General features: G+C 42.2%; 1 protein-coding gene across 7 annotated transcripts in view; it reads left to right on the top strand.

The window, feature by feature from the left end:
- The window catches only part of PLXNC1 (plexin C1), a 156,245-nt gene that overhangs the window by 62,785 nt on the left and 72,084 nt on the right, over window positions 1-21,376 (top strand). For all 7 annotated transcript variants that reach the window (XR_009494399.1, XR_009494398.1, XM_059886412.1 and 4 more), the window contains exons 6-9: window positions 8,066-8,213; window positions 11,596-11,683; window positions 13,962-14,064; window positions 14,207-14,308. Coding sequence is in view for 5 of the 7 variants with exons in the window: in XM_059886412.1 (XP_059742395.1) it covers window positions 8,066-8,213; window positions 11,596-11,683; window positions 13,962-14,064; window positions 14,207-14,308 (441 nt within the window). In the remaining 2 variants the exon portion in view is untranslated. The remainder of the gene's footprint in view (window positions 1-8,065; window positions 8,214-11,595; window positions 11,684-13,961; window positions 14,065-14,206; window positions 14,309-21,376) is intronic.

Below are 21,376 nucleotides of genomic sequence, written 5' to 3' on the forward strand. Positions count from 1 at the left end.
AAAGGAGATAAGACTTTAGCAATTTGAGTAAAGCTTTCCTTTGAAGCCAACTTTGGGCTGATTATTTTAGTGACATTGATAAGATGTCTGTCTCCAGCTCTTGGTCATATTATTTCAAAATATTTCCTGTCTTTAGGGTTAACTGTGGCTTGCTGAGAGTCTCAGATCCTTGGTTATTTAAGTAATTTCTTCTCCAGTTCCAGCTATCACAATAACTTGGTTTAAAGAGCATTTGCTCACTGCAAATAACATTCTAGCAACTTTCTTGGTACAAAAAAAAAAAAGATACATGTAATACAGAGCCTCTTGTTTACACAAGACAATTAGAAGGTAGTGTATTCTCATCCTTGTTATGAAATTGGCGTTAAAAAGAGAGAAGTAGAGCAATTCTAATTGCCTTGGAGGAATATTATGAGATTTTGTTGAATAAAAATATCAAGATGCAGAAAAGTACATATAGCATGGTCTTATATTGATCCAAAAATGTCCCTCTATATGTTGATGTCTATGTCTCTATACGATTATTTGAGCATGGAGAAAAACATGAGAGAATTCATACTAGGTTGTAAACATAGGCTCCCATGATGAAATAATTCGTGTGGTGGAGGAAAGGTCAGAGATAGACTTAAAAAAGAGAGACAACTGAAATCCTCATATACACAGACACACACAAAAAGGGATGCGTGGCACCCCACTTTTACATTATGTAAAATTATATGTTTGGATGTGAGAGGTGGACAATAAAAAAGGCTGAGTGCCCAAGAATTGATGCCTTCGAATTGTGGTGTTGAAGAAGACTCTTGGGAGTCCCTTGGACTGAAGGAGATCAAACCAGTCAACCTTAAAGGAAATCAACCCTGAATATTCATTACAAGGACTGTTGCTGAAGCTGAAGCTCCAATACTTTGGTCACCTGATGTGAAGAACTGACTCATTGGAAAAGACCCTGATGCTGGGAAAGATTGAAGGCAGGAGGAGAAGGGGAGAACAGAGGACGAGGTGATTGGATGGCATCACTGACTCAATGGACATGAGTTTGGGCAAACTCTGGGATAGTGACAGACGAGAGAAGCCTGGCGTGCCACAGTCCATGGGGTCGCAAAGAGTCAGACATGACTGAGCGGCTAAAAAACAATACCTATAAAGAGATTGTTAACAGGAAAAATGGTTTATACTAATAAAAAGAGAAAAGATGTAGGAATAGAAGTATTTCCCACAAATAGCATGGTTCCTAAAAGAGAAAACAGAAACATTCTTTTACAAATCAGAGCAGAAACATGGAATTCTGTCACTGAGACAACCAATATTGTTTTTAAAGTTGTGTCCCATGCACTAATGCAAGAAACAAGTGTTAATAATAGAAATAATTATTGGAATGGAATAGACAAACATATTATTTGCTCATCTTAAGTGGGTGTATTTAGTTGTAATATCTAAATATATTAGCTTTTAAAACTATTCAAATTAATAAAGGTCAAATAAAGTGCTAATGTTCAGTAAATGTTCAAGTATCAGTAACCTTATGACATATAAGACAAACTGTTAACACATTAATAAAAGATCCCATTCATTAAAAACAATGGAAATACTCAGGCTCAAACCTGCAGAGGCATGTACATTGTGCTTTAAAATACTTTTTACTGGGAGATACATGTTGAAGCCACCTACCAAAACAGTGATTTTCACCATGCAACAGTTTTTCTTAGTGAGGCAGTAGTCTATTGAGGCTAATTATAACTCATAATAAGGAAATCTTATCAATTAAAAGTGTAAATAAATATAAAAACAAAAACAGGTATTTTATTGAAAGATATGAAAAGCATGTTAGATATATCCAGACATATACTATGTTTCTTGGTGGGACAATATCATAAAAATGTCACTATTTCCTCAATCTGTTGTCTAGATTTCATGTCATCCTAGTAAAAATTTAAATGGTTTTTGTCTTAAAAGTGAACTCATTCAGTCATGTCGGACTCTTTGCGACCCATGGACTATAGCCTGCCAGGCTCCTTCGTCCATGAACTTTTCCAGGCAAGGATACCGGAGTGGGTTGCCATTTCCTTCTGCACAGGATCTTCACGACCCAAGGATAGATCCTGGGTCTCCTGCACTGCAGGCAGACTCTTTACCATCTGAGCCACCAGGGAAGCCCTAAAATTAATTTATAAAATTCATCTGAAATACTAATGTGAATTGGTCAAGAATATCCAAGATATATGTTGAAAAAAATAAAATTACTTTAGCAGGTCCATTTCCATATGATTATAAACACATCAGTTCAGTTCAGTTCAGTCGCTCAGTCATGTCCGACTCTTTGCGACCCCATGAATTGCAGCACGCCAGGCCTCCCTGTCCATCACCATCTCCCGGAGTTCACTCAAACTCAAGTCCATCGAGTTGGTGATGCCATCCAGCCATCTCATCCTCTGTCGTCCCCTTCTCCTCCTGCCCCCAATCTCTCCCAGCATCAGAGTCTTTTCCAATGAGTCAACTCTTCGCATGAGGTGGCCAAAGTAGTGGAGTTTCAGCTTTAGCATCATTCCTTCCAAAGAACACCCAGGGCTGATCTCCTTTAGAATGGACTGGTTGGATCTCCTTGAAGTCCAAGGGACTCTCAAGAGTCTTCTCCAACACCACAGTTCAAAAGCATCAATTCTTCGATGCTCAGCTTTCTTCACAGTCCTACTCTCACATCCATACATGACCACTGGAAAAACCGTAGCCTTGACTAGATGGACCTTTGTTGGCAAAGTATATAGTGGCAATAATTTAGCCCATGACTCTTGTTTAAAAATAAGAATATAGGGACTTCCCTGGCAGTCTAATGGTTAAGACTCCATGCTCCCAATGCAGGGAGCATGGGTTTGATCCCCATGGGTTGGGGAACTAAGATCCCACATGCCTCGTGGTGTGGCCTGCTGCTGCTGCTGCTAAGTCACTTCAGTTGTGTCCAACTCTGTGCGACCACATAGACGGCAGCCCACTGGGCTCCCCCATCCCTGGGATTCTCCAGGCAAGAATACTGGAGTGGATTGCCATTTCCTTCTCCAGTGCATGAAAATGAAAAGTCAAAGTGAAGTCACTCAGTCGTGTCTGCCTCCCAGTGATCCCATGGACTGCAGCCCACCAGGCTCCTCCATCCACGGGATTTTCCAGGCAAGAGTACTGGAGTGGGGTGCCATTGCCTTCTCCAGTGGTGCTGCCTAAAAACATAAATAAAAAATAGGAATATAGATTCATGGAATAGGCTACAAAGCTCAGAAATAGATGTAAAAAATTTAAAGATTGTTTATCACAAATTAAGAGGAAACAAAAGAATTATTTCATAAAAAGTTGCTGAAATAACTGGCTTACAATACAGAAATGTAATTTAATTCACATTTTTTACATGAAATATAAAGTTTAGGCTAATTAAGAAGTTCATGTAAAAACCTAACACAGAAAATAATTGAGCGTCAGATAATTTGGAAGTATAATTTTCTTGGCTCTGAAACAATATATCATGTAATAGCAAGAGAAAAATATTCATATACTTGACTTTAAAAAAAAACTATACCACAAAAAATAAGTGATGACTAAAGCTCATGCTTCAGGAAAAACATTTGCAACAGGCAAAATATTAGCTGCAAGATATGAAAGCTAGGAGAAAGTAAAAAAAATATAGAGACACCAAAAAATAAGCAGGCAAAAATGTATATTCTCACAAGAGGAGGTTTAGAGAGTTAGATATAGATATGGAAATATGTTCAGCTTTACCAGTTAACAAATAAATACAAATTAAAGTGAAAATAAGGTTTGCTGACACCTAGTGATGGCGATACCAATTAACACAACCTTTTTAGAAAGCAGTTTGACAGTAATATTTCAAGAGTCATAAATATATTCTTTCTGTTTGAAGCACTACTTCCAGGCTTAGACTTCTGGAGAAGTAATTTGAAAAAAGAAAAACCATTTGCATATGGGTGTTATTGTTGTGACATGTATAGACTTAGAAACTTGGAAATACCAAACTGGCAATAAGAGGTAAGGTTAAGCAAAATAAGGTCTGTTGATAGAATGATAGAATGTTATGTGACAAGAACTTCCTTGGCCCCATGGACATTACGAGCTAATTGACACTCAAACTTTGTATTTCATCTGACTTTTTGGGTCTTCATTCCCACTGTATCCAGCTTAATTCAAGAGTTATTACCTGGTAAGCATTCCCACTTTGGGTTCCTTAATCCAAGGCATCAGCTTTTTAACCATTCTTGCATGGAACCTAAGAAAGTGAAAGTGTTAGTCACTCAGTCATGTCTGACTCTTTGTGACCCCATGGACGGTAGCTCACCAGACTCCTCTGTCCATAGAACTCTCCAGGCAAGAATACTGAAGTGGGTAGCCATTCCCTTCTCCAGGGGATCTTCCCAACCCAAGGATCGAACCCAGGTCTCCCACATTGCAGGCAGATGCTTTACCATCTGAGCCACAAAGGAATCCTAAAGTCACATTAAAATACCTTCAGCTCCTTGACTATCCCCTTCTTCCACTGCACTTGAAAAAAGAACAAAAAACTCTCTCCTATTTTCATATCAATGTCAACTTCTGCCCCACTGTTCCCCTGAAACTAAACTCCATAGAGGTATTCCAGGAGACACTGTCAGTCCTCATCTTAGTATGACTGTTTGGTTGCATTCATGAAGCTCTTCCATTGCCTTCCATGGCACACACTCTCCATAGTCTCTTCCTTCTTTCTTGACTATGCCTCAGCCTCCTGTGCTGGCTCCTTTTCTCCCTGACTCTAACTATTGGAGTTGGTTCAGCCCCAGCTTTGGCTCTTCTTCTAGCTGACTCTACTTGGTCCACAGACAATCTTGTCCACTCGTATGGCTTAATATGCCATCATATGTGCATGTCTCCTTTATCTCCCGCCCAGATTGCCTCTGAGCTCCAGACTCATCTCTTCTTAATTATCACACAAGTTCACTTTACTGAACACAACCAAAGTTGAAGTCTTGACTTTTCCATCCAAAGTCTGCCTCCTGCTCCATGTGTCCCATTGCAACATATGCTACCTCTGTACATTCATTAGCTCACCAAATCCTCCACAACCAGATACCCCACTTCCAGTCCTGGCCCATGAGACCTTTAAAGGGTATCTTGGAGCTGTCAGCTCTTTGTATTTCTGCTGTACCATCCTAGCCCAGGCTTCTAGCATCTCTCGCTCGCTCTCTCTTTTTAAAGTTTTAATTGGAGGATAATTACTTTACAATGTTGAGTTTGTTTTTGCTCTACAGCAGCATGACTCGGCTATAAGTATACATATATCCCCTCCCTCTTGAGCCTCCCTCCCACCCCTCCATCCAGCTCATCTAGGTCATCACAGAACACCGAGCTGAGTTCCCCATTTTCTTCAGCTGCTTTCCACTAGCTCTATTTTAGCACATGGTAGGTATAACCCACTCCAGCGTTCTTGCCTGGAGCATCCCAGGGACGGGGGAGCCTGGTGGGCTGCCGTCTATGGGGTCGCACAGAGTCGGACATGACTGAAGCAACTTAGCAGCAGCAGCAGTGTAAATCTGTCAATGCTATTCTCTCAATTTGTCCACTCTTTCCTTCCCCCACTGCGTCTACAAGTCCGTGCTCTATATCTGCATATCTATTCCTACCATGCAAATAGGCTCATCAGTTCCATTTTTCTAGATTCCGTATATATGCATTAATATATGATATTTGTTTTTCTCTTTCTGACTGACTACACTGTGTATAATAGGCTCTACGTTTATCCACCTCACTACAACTGACTCAAATGCATTCCTTTTTATGGCTGAGTAATATTCCATTGTATATATGTACCACAACTTTTTTATCCATTCATCTGTTGATGGACATAGAGGTTGCTTCCATGATCTGGCTATTGTAAATAGTGCTGCAATGAACATTGGGTTACATGCGTCTTTTTGAAATACGGTTTTCTCATGGTATATGCCCAGTAGCTGTATTGCTGGGTCATGTGGCAGTCTTATTCCTAGTTTTTTAAGGAATCTTCATACTGTTCTCCATAGTGGCTGTATCAATTTGCATTCCCACCAACCATGATCTCAATCCTGTGTGGCCTTCCAGTTTTAGTCTAGTGAATTTTTCCACACTTCTGCTAGACTGTAAGCTCTTTGAGGGTAAGGACTGTAGCTGCTTGCTTCACTGAAGTAGTGAATACCTTGTGTAGCACATGGCACATCTTTAAAGTTTAATAAATGTTTATGAAATAAATTGAATCCCATGGATAGAGGAGCCTGGTAGGCTACAGTCCATGGGGTTGCAAAGAGTCAGAAATGACTGAACGACTTCACTTCACTATGAAATAAATTAATGCAGTGTTTACAGTTATGCAAATGCTGTGCATGTGAGGACTGAAGGCAATGTGGAAAATTTAAAGGAGCTACTGAAAATAGGACTTTAACAAATTTTCTGATACTTTTGTTATCGTGTTTGAGCAATGAATTCCATTTAAGACATACTTGTGGACAGGGTAACAGGTGATAATGGTCGTACGCTGAGATGTGCAATGCAGGGAGAAATGCAAGGCTGACACATGAGTGAGGCTTCAGCCAGGTGTTGAAGATGAGCTGGTGGGGATGGTTGGGGGCTCAGTGCTATGTTCAGGTCCCCTGGAGATGGGTGGACTTCAGTTCAGTGGAAGTTGGACTGTAAGAACTCGTGTTCTTCCAGCATGATTCTGTGGCTCAGAAACATAACTTTTTTAAGGTAAAAAGATAGGGATGCAACCCCAGAGCAAAATAGAGAGAGAGAGCTTATCCAAGGATGAGAGACAGGGGATTCTTAGCTGGCCATGCAGACTTGACGGAGATCAGAAGTGTAACAGAAGACGGACACCTCCCGGTGGTGAGGGGCTGTCACTCCTCATCGTGGCTGATAAGTTGATGGCTTCCTGTGTCCCTAGCTTCCTAATATTTAGCCCACCTCCCCACCAGATCCCCTGAGTGCACCTGATGCAGAACGGGTCTCCCACTGACATACTGTTTTCTTTAACTTTCCTCTTTTTTCCTTCTTCCTTGCTTTCTTTCTCCTCCTCCTCCTTCTACTCCCTTTTCCTCCTCTCCCCACCACATCTTCCCCCTCCTAAATATAAACAAAACAATTTGTGTTTAGATGAGAATGCTTCATATCATAAAGATATAAAATCTCCTAAAATTAATGCATATATTTAGTACAATTCCAGTTAGACTCACAGTCCCATCACCCTATTTGGGTAAAATGATTGTAAAGTTCATATGGAAAAAATAATGTCTAGAAAATGCTAAGAAAATTACGAAAATAAAAATAGATTTACCATAAGTATATTTAAATCCACAGTCTTGAAAATTTGATGACACTGGAAAAGAAGTGGATCAATAGATAATTGGAGCAGTGCAAAGTTCAGAAATAACTTGTAGGTATATGGTGATTTAATATATGAGAAAAGTGGTGTTTCTGTTCAGTTGGGAAAAGGAACTTTTTTTTAAATAAATGCTTGTGACCTAGCTGGTTAACCATCTGGGTAAAAATAAAGTTGAGCCCGTATCTTATCCTTTGTATAAAAATAAACTCCAGATGGATTAAAGATATAAGTTTAAAAAATAAAACAACAAAGATGGTGAAACAATATTATATTTGTCCACAAGCAAGAGTTGTGAAGAACTTTATAACCAAGACAATTAACTTTGTATTTGATCATAAAAACATACTGTATAGGGTAAAACACACATAAGCTGCAAGACAAACAGTACATTAGGAGAAAATGTGTCAGAAATATGACAGATAAGGTTTAATATCTATACTATACAGAGAGCTCTTAAGAATTGATAAAAGATACATACAAAGCAGATAAATGGTCTAAGAATATGAACATGCGATTCACAACAGAGAAAACTAAACAGCCAATAAAACACCTCTTTCTTTCCATCAGCAATCCAAGAAACTCTCTTGTGGCAAGTCAGAAGGTCAGTTCCTTTAAGGCTCTAGGGTGGATAGAGACGATGGAAGAACGCCACATGATTTGGTTCCTGTATTTTCTTCCCCACAGACGACAGTGACGGTGGTGGGAAGCTTCTCTCCGAGGCACTCCGAGTGCGTGGTGAAGAACGTGGACACAGGCAGGATGCTCTGCAAGGGTAAAAGTGCGCACAATGAGACCTGCACCTGCATCATCCCAACCAGGACAGCTTACAAAGGTCCGTGCACTCCACTGGTTCTTATTATCATTCTTAGAAAACGAAGAAGGCAAGAGAACCTCCTGAGCCCAGAGTGCCCAGGGAAACAGGTTAAACTTGAACAGCCTTACTCTGGAGACTCCCTCTCCCCCACTCCTTGCACCCTCCCTCGGTCCCCCTCACCTTTGCTCCACTCTTCCTGTGGCCGCAGGCCCCTACTGTTACCTGTGGCTGGAGAAGGATGGAGACTGGCAAATCCCCCCTCAAGTTGCTTAGGTGAGTGGCAAGCCAGAGACCATTGAACTTGACCCTTCCTAGATGGTTCAGATAGTTCAGGGATCTGAAAAGCTGGGAATGCCCTTGGTGAGGTGAGGAAAGGAAATGGCCAATATTTTATCATCTTAGGTTCACTGCATTCGTTCATTCAAACAAGAAATATTTATTGAGCATCTGTGTGCCAGACACTGTGCTAGGTGGTAGGGACACCATGACCAAAAGAGCCTGACCTGTTCTTTGCTCACAGTATTCACAGCCTCTTGGGACAGCAGCAAGTGACCAGCACCGGACAGTGCCGTGTGCAGCGTGCAGGGAACACAGCACGCTGTGAGATGTACGTGAAGAGGACACCTAACTAGACTTGGGGGAGCAGCGAGAGGGCGAGGAAAGCTTCTTGGAGGATGAGTAGGGTTGAGCTGGACAAAGAAAAAGGGGAAGAGTATTCCAGGCAGAGCCCAACTAGTGTGACCGACCAAAGGAAGGAAAAAGCTTTGTTTGAGGAGCCAAAAAAAGGTTCTATGTGGTCAAGTCAAATGGGGTAGAGAGTGGAGCGACAGAAAATGGATGCCAAAGAAGGTACAAAGTGTCTGGCACAAAGTAGCCATTGATGATCAAGACATTTTTGTTGAATGAATGGCCACAGGTGGAGAACAGGGCTGGAGGAGGGAAGGGCTGCATTCCGAAAGGCCTGACAGAAGGGAAGCTGTTGCAGTGATTCAGGTTGAGGGGACTGAGAGTGGAAGTAGCCGGAGCCAGATAAGGATGAAGAGAAGGGGATGGATTCAAAGGTTGGTCAGGGGTGGGATGAATTGGGAGTTTGGGATTGATACATATATACTATTGATACTGTGTATAAAATAGATAACTAATGAGAACATACTGTATAGCAGAAGGAACTCTGCTTAATGCACTCTGGCGACCTGAAGGGGAAGGAAATCCAGAAGAGAGGGGATGTGTGTATATGTTTGACTGGTTCATTTTGCTGTGCGGTAGAAACATAATATTGTAAAGCAACTATGCTCCAATAAAAATTAATTTTTAAAAAGAGATGGCTAGGAGTTACAGTGTATGAACTGAGGATTCATGAGTTCCTTTGGGTGAGAAAGACGTGGATTCAAGCGCATGGTTATTAAAATGCAGGTCTTGCTCACCTGGAACATAAGCTTCGGAAGTATTTGAGATCACTGCGAAAAGCTAATTGATTGCATTCTTAAAATTTTTTAATCTTTGTTTTAAATTGAAATGCAGTTGATTTATAATGTAGTCAATTGTTTTTAAAGCCTCTGTCAGTTTCACCCAACCGTTCGTCTGCCCTTTTCTCTGGATGCTTTATATATTCTGAGCGGGCAAACAGACACACTTCCTACCTCCTGCATCCAGCTAGACAGTGGCCATTACCCAACCTTTGTCTGTAGTCTGTAGTAGCTTCATCCCTTTGACCAAATTCTGTCTCCCTTCTGCTTTGAAGTCATCTCTTCCCTAACAGCCTTGATGGATTCTGCTCCAATCATCCAAATCATGCCAGTTCCCTCTGGGCACCCCCACATGCACCCCAGTCTTGGTACCCAGGTGATGCATGGAACTTGAACCACTCATAAGGTATTTCCTTGGCTATCCTGTCATGGTGCTGTTTCACCTAAATTTTTTTTGTCTCTTCTAGAATAACTGAATGCTTTCAGAGCTGAGACCATATATACTCGTTTCCTTGTGAGGTTTCCCAGGAGTGTTTTGTGCACAGTTGATACCCAGGAAAGCACAACTCTTGCTAGTCTCTATCACTGGACACTTGTAGATTCCGATGACATGTATGTTTCCCTGGGAGTCCCTCAGTGCTTACTGTCCATACATTGATTCTGTTAATAGTTATCAAGTGTCTGTTCAAATGCTCTTGCTGAGAGGTCATGCCAGCCCTCCAAACCTCCTTGTCTTTGGAACAGAGCATTATCATTTGCACAGAGACCCACTTTATGTGAGCAGAATTTTATGTGGCATCCTGGCTTTCAGAATGAATATTCCTGTTGTAGAGAAGCCTCTTAAAGTAAGCGTTTTCAGACTTTTGGAATCAAGCGCTGATCATATGTCAGTAGGAAAACTAGAGGTACCAACAAAGTTAGGCCAACTTATTAATTTGTCAAGGAAAGACTTTTCATTTTTAAAGTATCATCTGCTCTCCCCATTAATTCATAAAAGGAAGAAGATACTAATACCAAAATGGGTGACAATGAAAATGTCACAGAGGAGCCCTGGTGCCTGGACACAAAGGGATTTGAAAGGCACCCCTCTAGGCTGCCGCCCCCAAACCTGGCAACACACCATCAGTACAGTACGTGGGGAGGATTACAAACCCAGGTTCCCAACACACCCCAGGCCTGCCAAGTCAGAGTATCTAGGAATGTAGCTCTGGAATCTGTATTTTCATCCATTTCTCAAGTGATTCTGATACACAACCAGATTTAGGGATCATCTTGGATAGAGGATGTAAGTTACAGTGATACAGGAAGTAGGCTGTTTCTCTCGTGTGATTTAGCCCACTGTTTATCATATTCCTTTATTCTTTGGGGGTTTTCTAACTGATGGGTAGGTTTTCAAAAGCAAATAAGAAATCCTTCATTGTAGATTCGGCAACAGTTGACTCCAAGAAGATCATGGCTCCCAGCCTACAGGAGCCACACTTCGGAGTGTCGTGTAAACATTTGTAGTGTGGGTTCTTCTGAAGGTGCAGGGTTTCTTTCTTCTCTAACATTCTGGTTATCATGTTCTAGACAGTTCTTGCTCAGTGACTTGTTTTATTCTTATGCTGTGGCCAATTACAAGCTGAGATAGTGATTCTGGGGAGAAGATGAGCTGCAAATGGGCTGTGAAATGGCTTTTTCCTAGTGATTATCCATGGGAGGCCTGGAACGAGGTGGGCTGGGGTCTGTTTGGAGGCTTGTGCTGTGCGCTTCGGCTGCCTGACGGGAATGGCCCCGGGGAAGAGGCCACATACTGATGGAAATGTTAGCGAACAGCTGGCACACTCCACCCTCTATGTGGAGGAGGCAAAAAATATTTATTTTCTGTATTTCCGGCTTTGCTCCATGATAGCAGGGCTTCGCCGTCACTGACTGCTTTTCCCTCTTTGCTCCAGATGTTTTAGTTGTCAACATGACGTTCTCATTCGGTTCCTGGCGTGTGTCAAAGAGATTCAACTTTACCAACTGCTCATCATTAAGAGAGTAAGATTTTATTTGAAATGTAAATATTCTCTCATTGATTTTAATTTATTTATTTGCTTTACTCTCCCATTTCCTAAAGAACTCTTTTGTGGAGGAGACTTTCCAAGGCGCCTTTTGGAGCGTGGCCTAATGGGAGATAGGAGGGCCCCTGAGCTAATCAGCTGGCTTGTTCAAGCCCCACTAAGTGAGGTAGTGCAGCCAAGAGGCAAAGGACTGTGCCCGGGTGTATTTTACCCACAGGGAAATACATCTTCTTCTGACCCAGAGGTGGCCTTGAAGTAATGGGCAAAAGGGTGCAGCTAGGTTATCTGCGGATCAGAATGACTTTGGGAATTTGAGTCAAGGAAGAGAGTGGAGCGTGAGGTAAAAGGAAGTCACAGTTAAAGACAAGAGAAGGTGGACGTCTCTCTCATCAAAAGCACAAGCTAGGACTTCCCTGGTGGTCCAGTGCCAATCAAGTGCCAATGCAGGGGACACAGGTTCGATCCCTGATCCAGGAAGATTCCACACACCTTGGAGGAACTGAGCCTATGCACCACAACCAGTGAGCCTGTGCTGTGCAATGAGAGAAGCCACCCTAACTAGAGAAAGCTCCTGTGCACAGCAATGAAGATCCAGCACAGCCATAAAGAAATAGATAAATATTTTTTTAAAAAAGAGCATGTTCATCATGACCCACACTTCTGTACTGTGTTTGGCCCTGTTGAGCTGCATACCCCCCTGAATTAGGACCACACTTCCCTCCTTGCTTCTAAAGCAGAGTGAAGGCAGAGAAAAGATGTTTCCCAGATTCCTGGTTTTCCAACTGGAAAATGGGATGGACGTTTCCATGGAAATGATAGGAAACTGTTTTATTAGTGATTTCGTAGTTCTTTCAATGGTTTGCTTGACCAACTGGATGAGTACCAAATGTAGGTTTCTTTGGGTCTGGCCTGGGAACCATTGTTTCTTCAGGGAAAAGGCATCAAACTCGAAGCTGAGTAGGGAGGCCACCCTACAGCTATATGGACAGGAGCTGCCAGATTTTACCTTTACCACCTTGGCATTCTGAAAGAGGGGTTGAGTTCAGTGATTTCTAACAAACAGATTGAATTCAAGGAGGGGAAAGCTAAACTTGTTACAGAAAGCCTCAAAAGTCCATGAAAATGAGGGGGGTGGGTAAGAAAAAGGGGAAGAGTTAAATAGAATTGTATAGCTCAAGGAGAGTTTAAACATAATACAGCTCCCCACCTCCAGTTGTAAAGCCTGGCGAAAAGAAGTGACTTGCCTCGGGTGCACAAGGAGGTAATTAAGAACCAGATCTCAGACCTACAGCTCCCCAGAGAGTGAGTGCCCGCCCTTTCCTGCCCTTTCCCTGGGTACCTACTTCCTTTTGGAAAGCACTTAGTAAGGTCATCACACCTGAGGGTTAGCAAGCGGAGTGCAAGGCGCAGACCTGCTTCGAGTGTGCTTCGGTGGCCTGGTAAACACTTAGGCAAGCCTGTGCTTGCTTGCTTTTTCCCACCAAAACTGCAGTTTGTGTAGGTCAGAGCCTCAGGGTGCCTTGGCATCTCTGGAAGCATATCTGAAATGCGAATGTGTCCCCTCTCCCTGATCTGGTCCTCTCCTTGTCCCAGAGGCCAAAGCTCTCTCTTGCTTCCCTTAGCTACACTTCCAGACCCACTTCAATTTCCATTTTTATCGTTCTTGCTTTAACACTGATTATCCTATAAAGTGCTTTTCCAGTCTTCCACTGTTATCCGTGCATGGTTGTTTGATTAGTAGACACAGTTCTTCCTTAATTTGATTAAAAAGCACACAGTGGCATCCTGTTTTCTCTGCTTGCCAAGGTAACACTTTTAGTTTCCCATCGTCCAGGCACTGGACGGTGTTCCTGCCCCAGTGAGGGTGGGCTTATGAGGAGTGAGGAGATCAGTGTCCAGAGGGAAGCTTACCTGAAGGTAGATGAATAGCAGAACCGGATGCAGAAACAGATTCAGTGGTTTCTTGTCATCTTCCAACGCAGCAGGTGACCCCAGCTTCAGGTTTCCGTGGCAACCCCCTAGCAAGCGTCATGATGGTCCGTCAGCCCCGAGGGCTGCCCAGACCAGGGCACAAAGTCAGTAGTCTGTCCCTAGCCTGAAAGAACGGTCCTGTCTTCCCTGGGTTCATCACAGTCTGTCTAGGGACTTTTTTTTTTTCTTGTTTTTAATGCTCACACACAGCATCACAGAGGGAAATTCTAGGATGTGTGTTTTCCTAAAAATGCAGGAATTACTTTGGTTTTCTGTGTTGCCAGATGTCCAGGATGTATCCGAACTGGCTGTGCCTGGTGTAAAAGTGAGAGAAAATGCATCCACCCCTTCACAGCTTGTGACCCTTTGGATTACAAGAGGAACCAGGTAAAGTGACGTTTTTTTGGTAGTACAGAGTTTCACCAAAAATAAATGTTTGTGACCACCCAGCCCTAGCCTGTATTTTGTGTTTATTTCAAACTCTGAATTTCCACCCATTGCAATGTTGAAGGAATGTTCTTCGTTTCAGGACCTCTGTCCAGTGGCTTTTCAAAAATGGACACCACCCAAAACAGCAGGAGAAGGAAGATTCAAGGAGAATATGAGTAACAGAACCACTTGGGGCTTGCAGGTCAGACCCTGTTTTTGTATTGATGCTGGGAAAATCCCCCTTTAAATGACAGTAACATCTGATACTTTGGGTTCCTTTTAAAAATTCCCTATTTTGCTTTCTACCCAAATTCCCTGTTTTACCTTTGGTTTTTAACCAAGCTTCATTTAATTGGCTCAATACATCAGAGGCTGCACACTCACATAAAAGAAATTAAAAATCTGTAATTGTGAAAAATGATGTTCTGGTAGAAGTCAAATTTTGAACCTGACGTTGTGATCTCAGGAAGAGTTAGAGGGACGTCTAGAGCACATATTACTGAGGGGATTTCAGATTTTAACCACGTTTATGATTGCATTTCTGAGGGGTATAGGAGGGCTGGGCGTGTCTATGCAAACTGTACAAATGAATCTCTTTGAACTGCTTTTCTTTGTAGAGACAATCTAACCAGTAGTTAATAGTGTCAAAACAAAGAGTTGTTTCTATGTAATAAATATACATTTCTCTTCGTGTCTCAAAACTGTCGTTCATGAAAAAATAGTTTTCATGGAAATTTCTTCGGAAATTCCTCTTATTTTCTTCATAGTAAATCACCAAGCTCAACTGACAGACGTGTTTGAAAATAGAGAATGTAACCCAGGAAACATTTCTGGGCAGAACGTAATTGATGCACTAAGCACCCAAGTGCTGGCGCCATTCAGTCAAGGGACGTTAATTGATCATCTACTATGCAGTGAAAAGCCAAAAAGGACAAGTTCTTCTTCTCATTAACCTTGGGTCTAGTGGGAGCAGACAAATCAAACACAGTAGCATGTTTTGTTCTCAAAGGCTCAGTTTTCTATTTCTTGACTAATCTGTGGCTTTGACATATCCATTTGCTGCTACTTAAGGTCAAGTGCCAATATAAATAAGTAGCACATTTTTAATCACCACCAAACAGTTGAGAGTAAGTGTAGGTGAATTCAGTACCAAGCAGAGGGAATGGGAATCAAAATGGATTATGAAGTTAATTAAAGGCATTAGAAAAGCTTGGTGTGCCAATATCTTCAGACTTTTTAAGCCTTTGAGGTTTTATTAAATGATGAGCCACATCACTCTTCTCATTGGTTGATGAAACTAGGGCGTAGTGACAGGTGTTTAAATCAAAAAGGCAGCGGCTTTTTAAAAAATTAAACTTCTCTTTTGCTCTTGTTTCAGTTGTTTTTTTTTTTAATTGGTCAAATACATATAATACAAAATGTACCACTTTGCAGTGTACAGTTGAGTAGTTAAGTACATTCACATTGCTGTTAGTCATCACCACCATCTATCCCCAGAACATGTTTCAACTTGCAAAACTGAAACCTTATACCCATTAAACAGTAACGCCTCCTTTTCCCTTCCCCTTGGCCCCTGGAAGCTACTGTTCTACTTTCAGTTCTCTGTGAATTTGACTACTCTAGGTACTTCAGATTAAGTGGAATCAAACGGGCTTTATCCTTTTGGGCTCATTTCACTTAACATAATGTTCTCAAGGTTCATCTGTCCTATAACATGTGTTAGGATTTCCTTTCAGGCTGAATAATGTTGCATTGTTTGTATATATTATGTTTTGTTTATTCAGTCACCCATTGATGGACACTTCTATCATTCCATTGATGTCTTGGGTTGCAGACATCTTTTGGCTATTGTAACTAATACTTCTATAAATGGATGTGTACAAATTCCTCTTCAAGACCCTGTTTCAGTTCTCTGGGGTATGTACTCAGCAGTGGAATTGCTGGATCCTATGGTAATCCTGTCTTTAATTTCTTTAGGAACTCTGTTCTGTTTCCTTACCTCTCAGCCTTTTTACATTCCCACCAACAGCATTTCGGTGTTGCAAGTTCTCCACATTCTTGCCAACACTTTTTGTTTTAACAGTAACCATCTTAATTTGGTATAAGGTGGTATTTCACTGTGATTTTGATTTGCATTTGCCTACTGTTTAGTGACATTGAACCTCTTTTTGTGTGCTTGTGGGCCATTTGTGTGCTTCTTTGGAGAAATGTCTATTCAACTGTTCTGTCCATTTTATAGTCAGATTGCTTGTTTTTTTGTTGTGGTTGAATTGTATATATACTTTAGATATCAGCCATGTATCAGATATAAGATTTGCAGATATTTTCTCCTATCCATGGATGGCCATTGCACTCTGTTGATTATATCCTTGGAGGCACAGAGGTTTAAAATTTTGTCCAAGTCTAATTTATTTTTTTAAATATTGTTGTCTGTGCTTTGGGTGTCACATCCAAGATATCATTGGCAAATCCAATGTCATAAAACTCCTATTCTAAGTGTGTTATAGTTTTCATTCTTACAATTAGGTTATTTGATCCATTTTGAGTTAATTTGCATATATGGTATAAAGTATGTGTCCAACTTCATTCTTTTCTGTGGATATTGAGTTTCCCAAGACAACTTGTTGAAAAAACTGTCCTTTCCCCCATTAAATGTGCTTTGCACCCTTACCAAAAAATCATGTGACTGTATATGCAAGGGTTTACTTCTGGGCTGTATATCCTATTCTGTTGGTCTATAGGTCTGTCTGTATACCCATAAAATACTGTTTTGTAATAAGTTTTGAAATCAGAAAGTGTGGCTTCTGAGATTTTGTTCTTCTGTTTTTGTGATCGTTTTGAAAGCAAACATTTTATTCTGAGATAATGTAGATTTGCATGGAGTTGTGGGAAAATAATACAGAGAGACCTCATAAAACCTATACCCAGTTTCTCCCAGTAGTAACATCTTGCCAAACAATAGCACAATATCACAACTAGGATTTGACAATGACATCTGTCAAAGATACAGTCAAGATACAGATCAACTCTCTCACCTCAAGTCTCCCCCATATTGCCTGTCTGTGGTCATACCCGCTTCTTCCTCCCCTCCCACTTGTCTATTTCTGACCTCTGGCTACCACTAATGTGTTCTTCATTCTGTAATTTTATTATTTCAAAGATTTTATATAAATGGAATCATCCAGAGGTACCCTTTGTGAATTGGTCTTTTTAACCCAACATGATTCTCTGGCAATTCATCCGCATTCTTTTATGCATCAATAATGTGTCCCTTTCTATTGCTAAGTCATGGTTCAGGCAGTGACTTTTTACATTTTTATTTTAAAGAAAAAAATACAGTCACTGCATCCTGGTTTCCTGTATTATGTCTTCTTGACCCTTTTGACATATGTGGTTGAAAGAACTGGGGTCACCAAGGAAATAGGAGAAAGCTGGAAATAAACAAAAGCCCAGACCTGTCTTCAGGGCTTCTCCGTGCATGACCTTTGGCGAAAGACATCTTTTTGATGCTGAAATGTTTTCTTTAAATACATGGGGATTCCCTGGCTGCCCAGGGTTTAGGACTCCGTGCTTGCACTGCAAGGGGTATGGGTTCAACCCCCAACTGGAGAGTTCAGATCTGGCAAGCTGCATGGCATGACCAGAAATGAATGAATGACTCAGTTCAGAATGAACCACTGGGAATGGAGTATTGTCACCGGATGGATTTCTCCTGCTCTGTGATACACTGCTGTCTTTTCCTTATCATGTGGAATGTGTAAATCCAGACTTCCAGTTTGGCCTTCAGGTTGGCTTTGAATGAAGCATGGAACACTCTTCCTAGCAGAGAAGCCATCAAAGGCTTTCTTTCAGTGCATCTTCCACGTCACATACATACTGAGTGCTTCCTACGTGCCAGGCATGGGGACATGAGATATGAATGCATGGTACACAGTCTTGGGTGTCCTAATGCTGAGCTTGGATTGAAGATCCCTACAGGTGTTGATTGTGCCTGAATATATACCAATACACAGAGCTCCATGGATACCATGAGGAGGATACACATGAATCAGGAACATCTCTTGTCGTCAGTCTTAAGAATCTTATGTGTACATAAGCACAGAAATAAGAATAAAGGATAGAAAATAGTAACCTAGGAAAGGTACCAGGAAGTACACAAACCCTGAGAGCCTCTCTGTGCCCGGGGCCTTGTCTTAGTCATTCCTGATTATTTAAGCCCAGGGCCTGGCAGTTAAAAACACTTCATCAGTGTGGTTGGTTAAGTCTTTGATTGATGGATGGATGGATTGATGCAAGATGGCATGGAGCCGATAGTTAAGGGAAGAGACACTTGGAGACGGGGTGGGTCTTCTAAGCATAGAGCGCGGGCATTGCAAAAGCCTAGTGCGTCACAGAAAATTCCAGTGCACCCCTTATGGGAGACCCCAAGTGATTTAGTTTGGCTGGAGCAGAAGGATGCAGGAAGTTATGGGACAGGACAAGGTTGAAATGACCCTGGAGCCTGCATCTATAGAGCCTTACATCTTGTTTTTCAGTAGCAGTAGAATGTTCTTCAAGACTTTTTTATTTTAATGCATGAATGAACTCATCTGAGAAGGAAATGGCAAACTACTCCAGTAATCTTGCCTGGAGAATCCCATGGACAGAGGAGCCTGGCAGGCCATACAGTCCATAGCGCCTCAGACAGTCGGACATGACTGAGGCGACTTGGCGTGCGTGCGAGCATGTGGAACTTACAAGAGAGGGCTCCTGGCTGACTCCTATTTGGCTTTGTTGTCTTCATACTGTTCCATGACCCTGTGAGCCATCCCTTGACCACAGCTTAAAAACATGTACTGTCATGGCAGCTCCCCCATGGGAACCAGGAATGGACTTACTGATGTCAAACCAGAAAGAACCCTAGGGGGCTTCATTAGGGGCCGCATCACCGGAATAGGGCAAATAACTTAAAAATCTGTCAATATATTTGCCCTTTGGATGGAAAGTATTTTCAACGGTCAGGGCCAGTCTCTGTCAGAAACAGTTGGCCTTGTCACCCTGCCCTAACCTCTTTTCCTTCCTTTTCTTAATAATCTTATATCTGGGGCCTCCACCTGCCAAGAGAAGAGGTGACTGCTCTGTCTTTCCTGTTCTCAAGGAAAGGTTGTGAAGGTCTGTGATATGAGGTTGTTCTAATATTTGTTATACTTATCACTGCCGGGTAGAAACGCACGGTACAAAGCCACGTCTTCCTGCTCTCGGGAGATTCACATTCCTTCTCTTTCTTGTGAGTTTTCTTCTCTTCCTCCATCACGTGTGATGTGCATTTTAATTCCTCACGGTCAACCCAAATCACCTCATTCAGGGTCCCTGCCTTAAAAAGCAAAGTCAAGTTTAACATGTGCCTTGTTGAGTAGCTTCTGTGGGCCTAGCACTGAGCTGCATGCTGTGGGGTTCACTCTTGTATTCATTCATTTGAAACGTGTTTATTGAACACCTACTGTGTGCTGGGCAGAGAGGCAAAATATGTGCCCTCGTGGAGTTTATGTTAAGAACTTATAATAGTTGGGGATGCATTGTTATGAAGCTTCTTAGTGTGTACGACAGAAAAAGCTATAAGCAGGAATGCCAGAATGTGCAAAATTGACTAGGGGTGGCCCATATTTGTGAAGCCTGGGGTTATATCCTGAGCTCAAAGTGCCTCTTTATTGGAGCTTTACGATGGGCCTGTTTTCTCCACCTGATAGACAAATGTTGGCTTGCACAGGGTCAGTGGGTGGTGAGTGATACACACGAGGTTTGAACCCAGGCAGTCTAGGCCACAGCTTTGACCACTAGTATACACTGCATGGGGCTTCCCTTGTAGCTCAGTTGGTAAAGAATCTGCCTGCAGTACAGGAGTCCACCTGCAATGCAGGAGACCCAGGTTCAATCCCTGGGTTGGGAAGATCCCCTGGAGAAGGAAATGGCAACCCACTCCAGTATTTTTGCCTAGGAATCCCATGGACAGAGGAGCCTGGCGGACTACAGTCCATGGGGTCGCAAGTGTTGCACAGGACTTAGCAACGAAACCACATATACTGCATGACCTCAATGTAGTATCAATGAGAAGAGTCAGTCTGGAAGGGACTTCTCTTGGGTGGCCTGGGCAAGCTGTCAGGAGTGTGCGTTAGTGTTGAAGGCTTGGGATGGGGTGATAGGCTGGAGCATAGTCGAAGAAAAGGAGTTGGACCCAGGCAAGCCTGGCGTCTTCCCCAAGATGGGAAGAGCAGAGAAGGCTTGCGATGGGAAACCGAGGCCCTCAGGAGAGGGAAGCATCAAGCATCTCATATTGAAGTTGAAGCTCAATAGAGGGATGGGTTTTGATTGGTGGGGTTAAATCTGCAAGCAGGGGTCTCTAATGGAATGGAGGTGTTGCCCACCCTGGTCACAGAGTCCTGGGTGCCTCAGCCAGGTCTGAGGAACCACATTCAGTAGGTTCCGTGACCGAGAGTAGCTACCTGATGGACTGGCCTCGGCAGCCTCCCCTTCAAGTCCCCCTCAGGTCAGAGCAGCAAGCCTTGATCTCTCTGCACAAGGCTTTGGTCTGTCACCTGCTCGGAAGTCTCCTGCTCCATCTCAGTTGGAATTCTAACTCTTGATAATTGCTACGACCAAATGGCAGTTGCATCTCAAGCTCCCTAGGACCAGTCCCTTCATGGATGGGTGGGCCATGAAGAAGCATTCAGCTGGGGGCTGAGCATCAGATGGACACGATGTTTTTGTTCCAATTAACGCTCTCATTTTTCTCTGGTGGGACTGTATTTTGGTGTTCTCCCTCTATACCTCACCTCTTTTTACACTTTACCATCTCCACTGCTGATTACCACTCTTCTCAATTTATACATTTCATTAATATATTACTTCCATCCTTTTTGGTCATTAATAAAGATGTTAAATAATTCTGAACCAAATTCTCACCCCTGTAGGGCCCTATAAGACACTTTCCTTTAATTAGTTGTGCTACCTTTCATCTCTTTAATGTCCTTTGGTTTCAGATTTCCAGCTGGTTTTTTTAATCCATGTGACTTTTTATCCAGTCTCGTCTGAACTAATTTCACGAGTGAAAATCTGAGAAACGTTTTCCTGAGTGTTGATTCAGGTCCAGGCCTACAGAGAGCTTTGCTGTATTCAGATTTTTTTTTGGAAACAGATTAATAGAGTACAATTTGGTCTTAATAAATTGAGCCTTCCTAATGTACCTCTTTCTAATATTCTTTTCAATCATAATGGTAGTTTCTCCATTAATGTC

The sequence above is a fragment of the Bos taurus genome, chromosome 5, assembly GCF_002263795.3.
Source record: "Bos taurus isolate L1 Dominette 01449 registration number 42190680 breed Hereford chromosome 5, ARS-UCD2.0, whole genome shotgun sequence".
Classification (NCBI taxonomy): Eukaryota; Metazoa; Chordata; class Mammalia; order Artiodactyla; family Bovidae; genus Bos; species Bos taurus.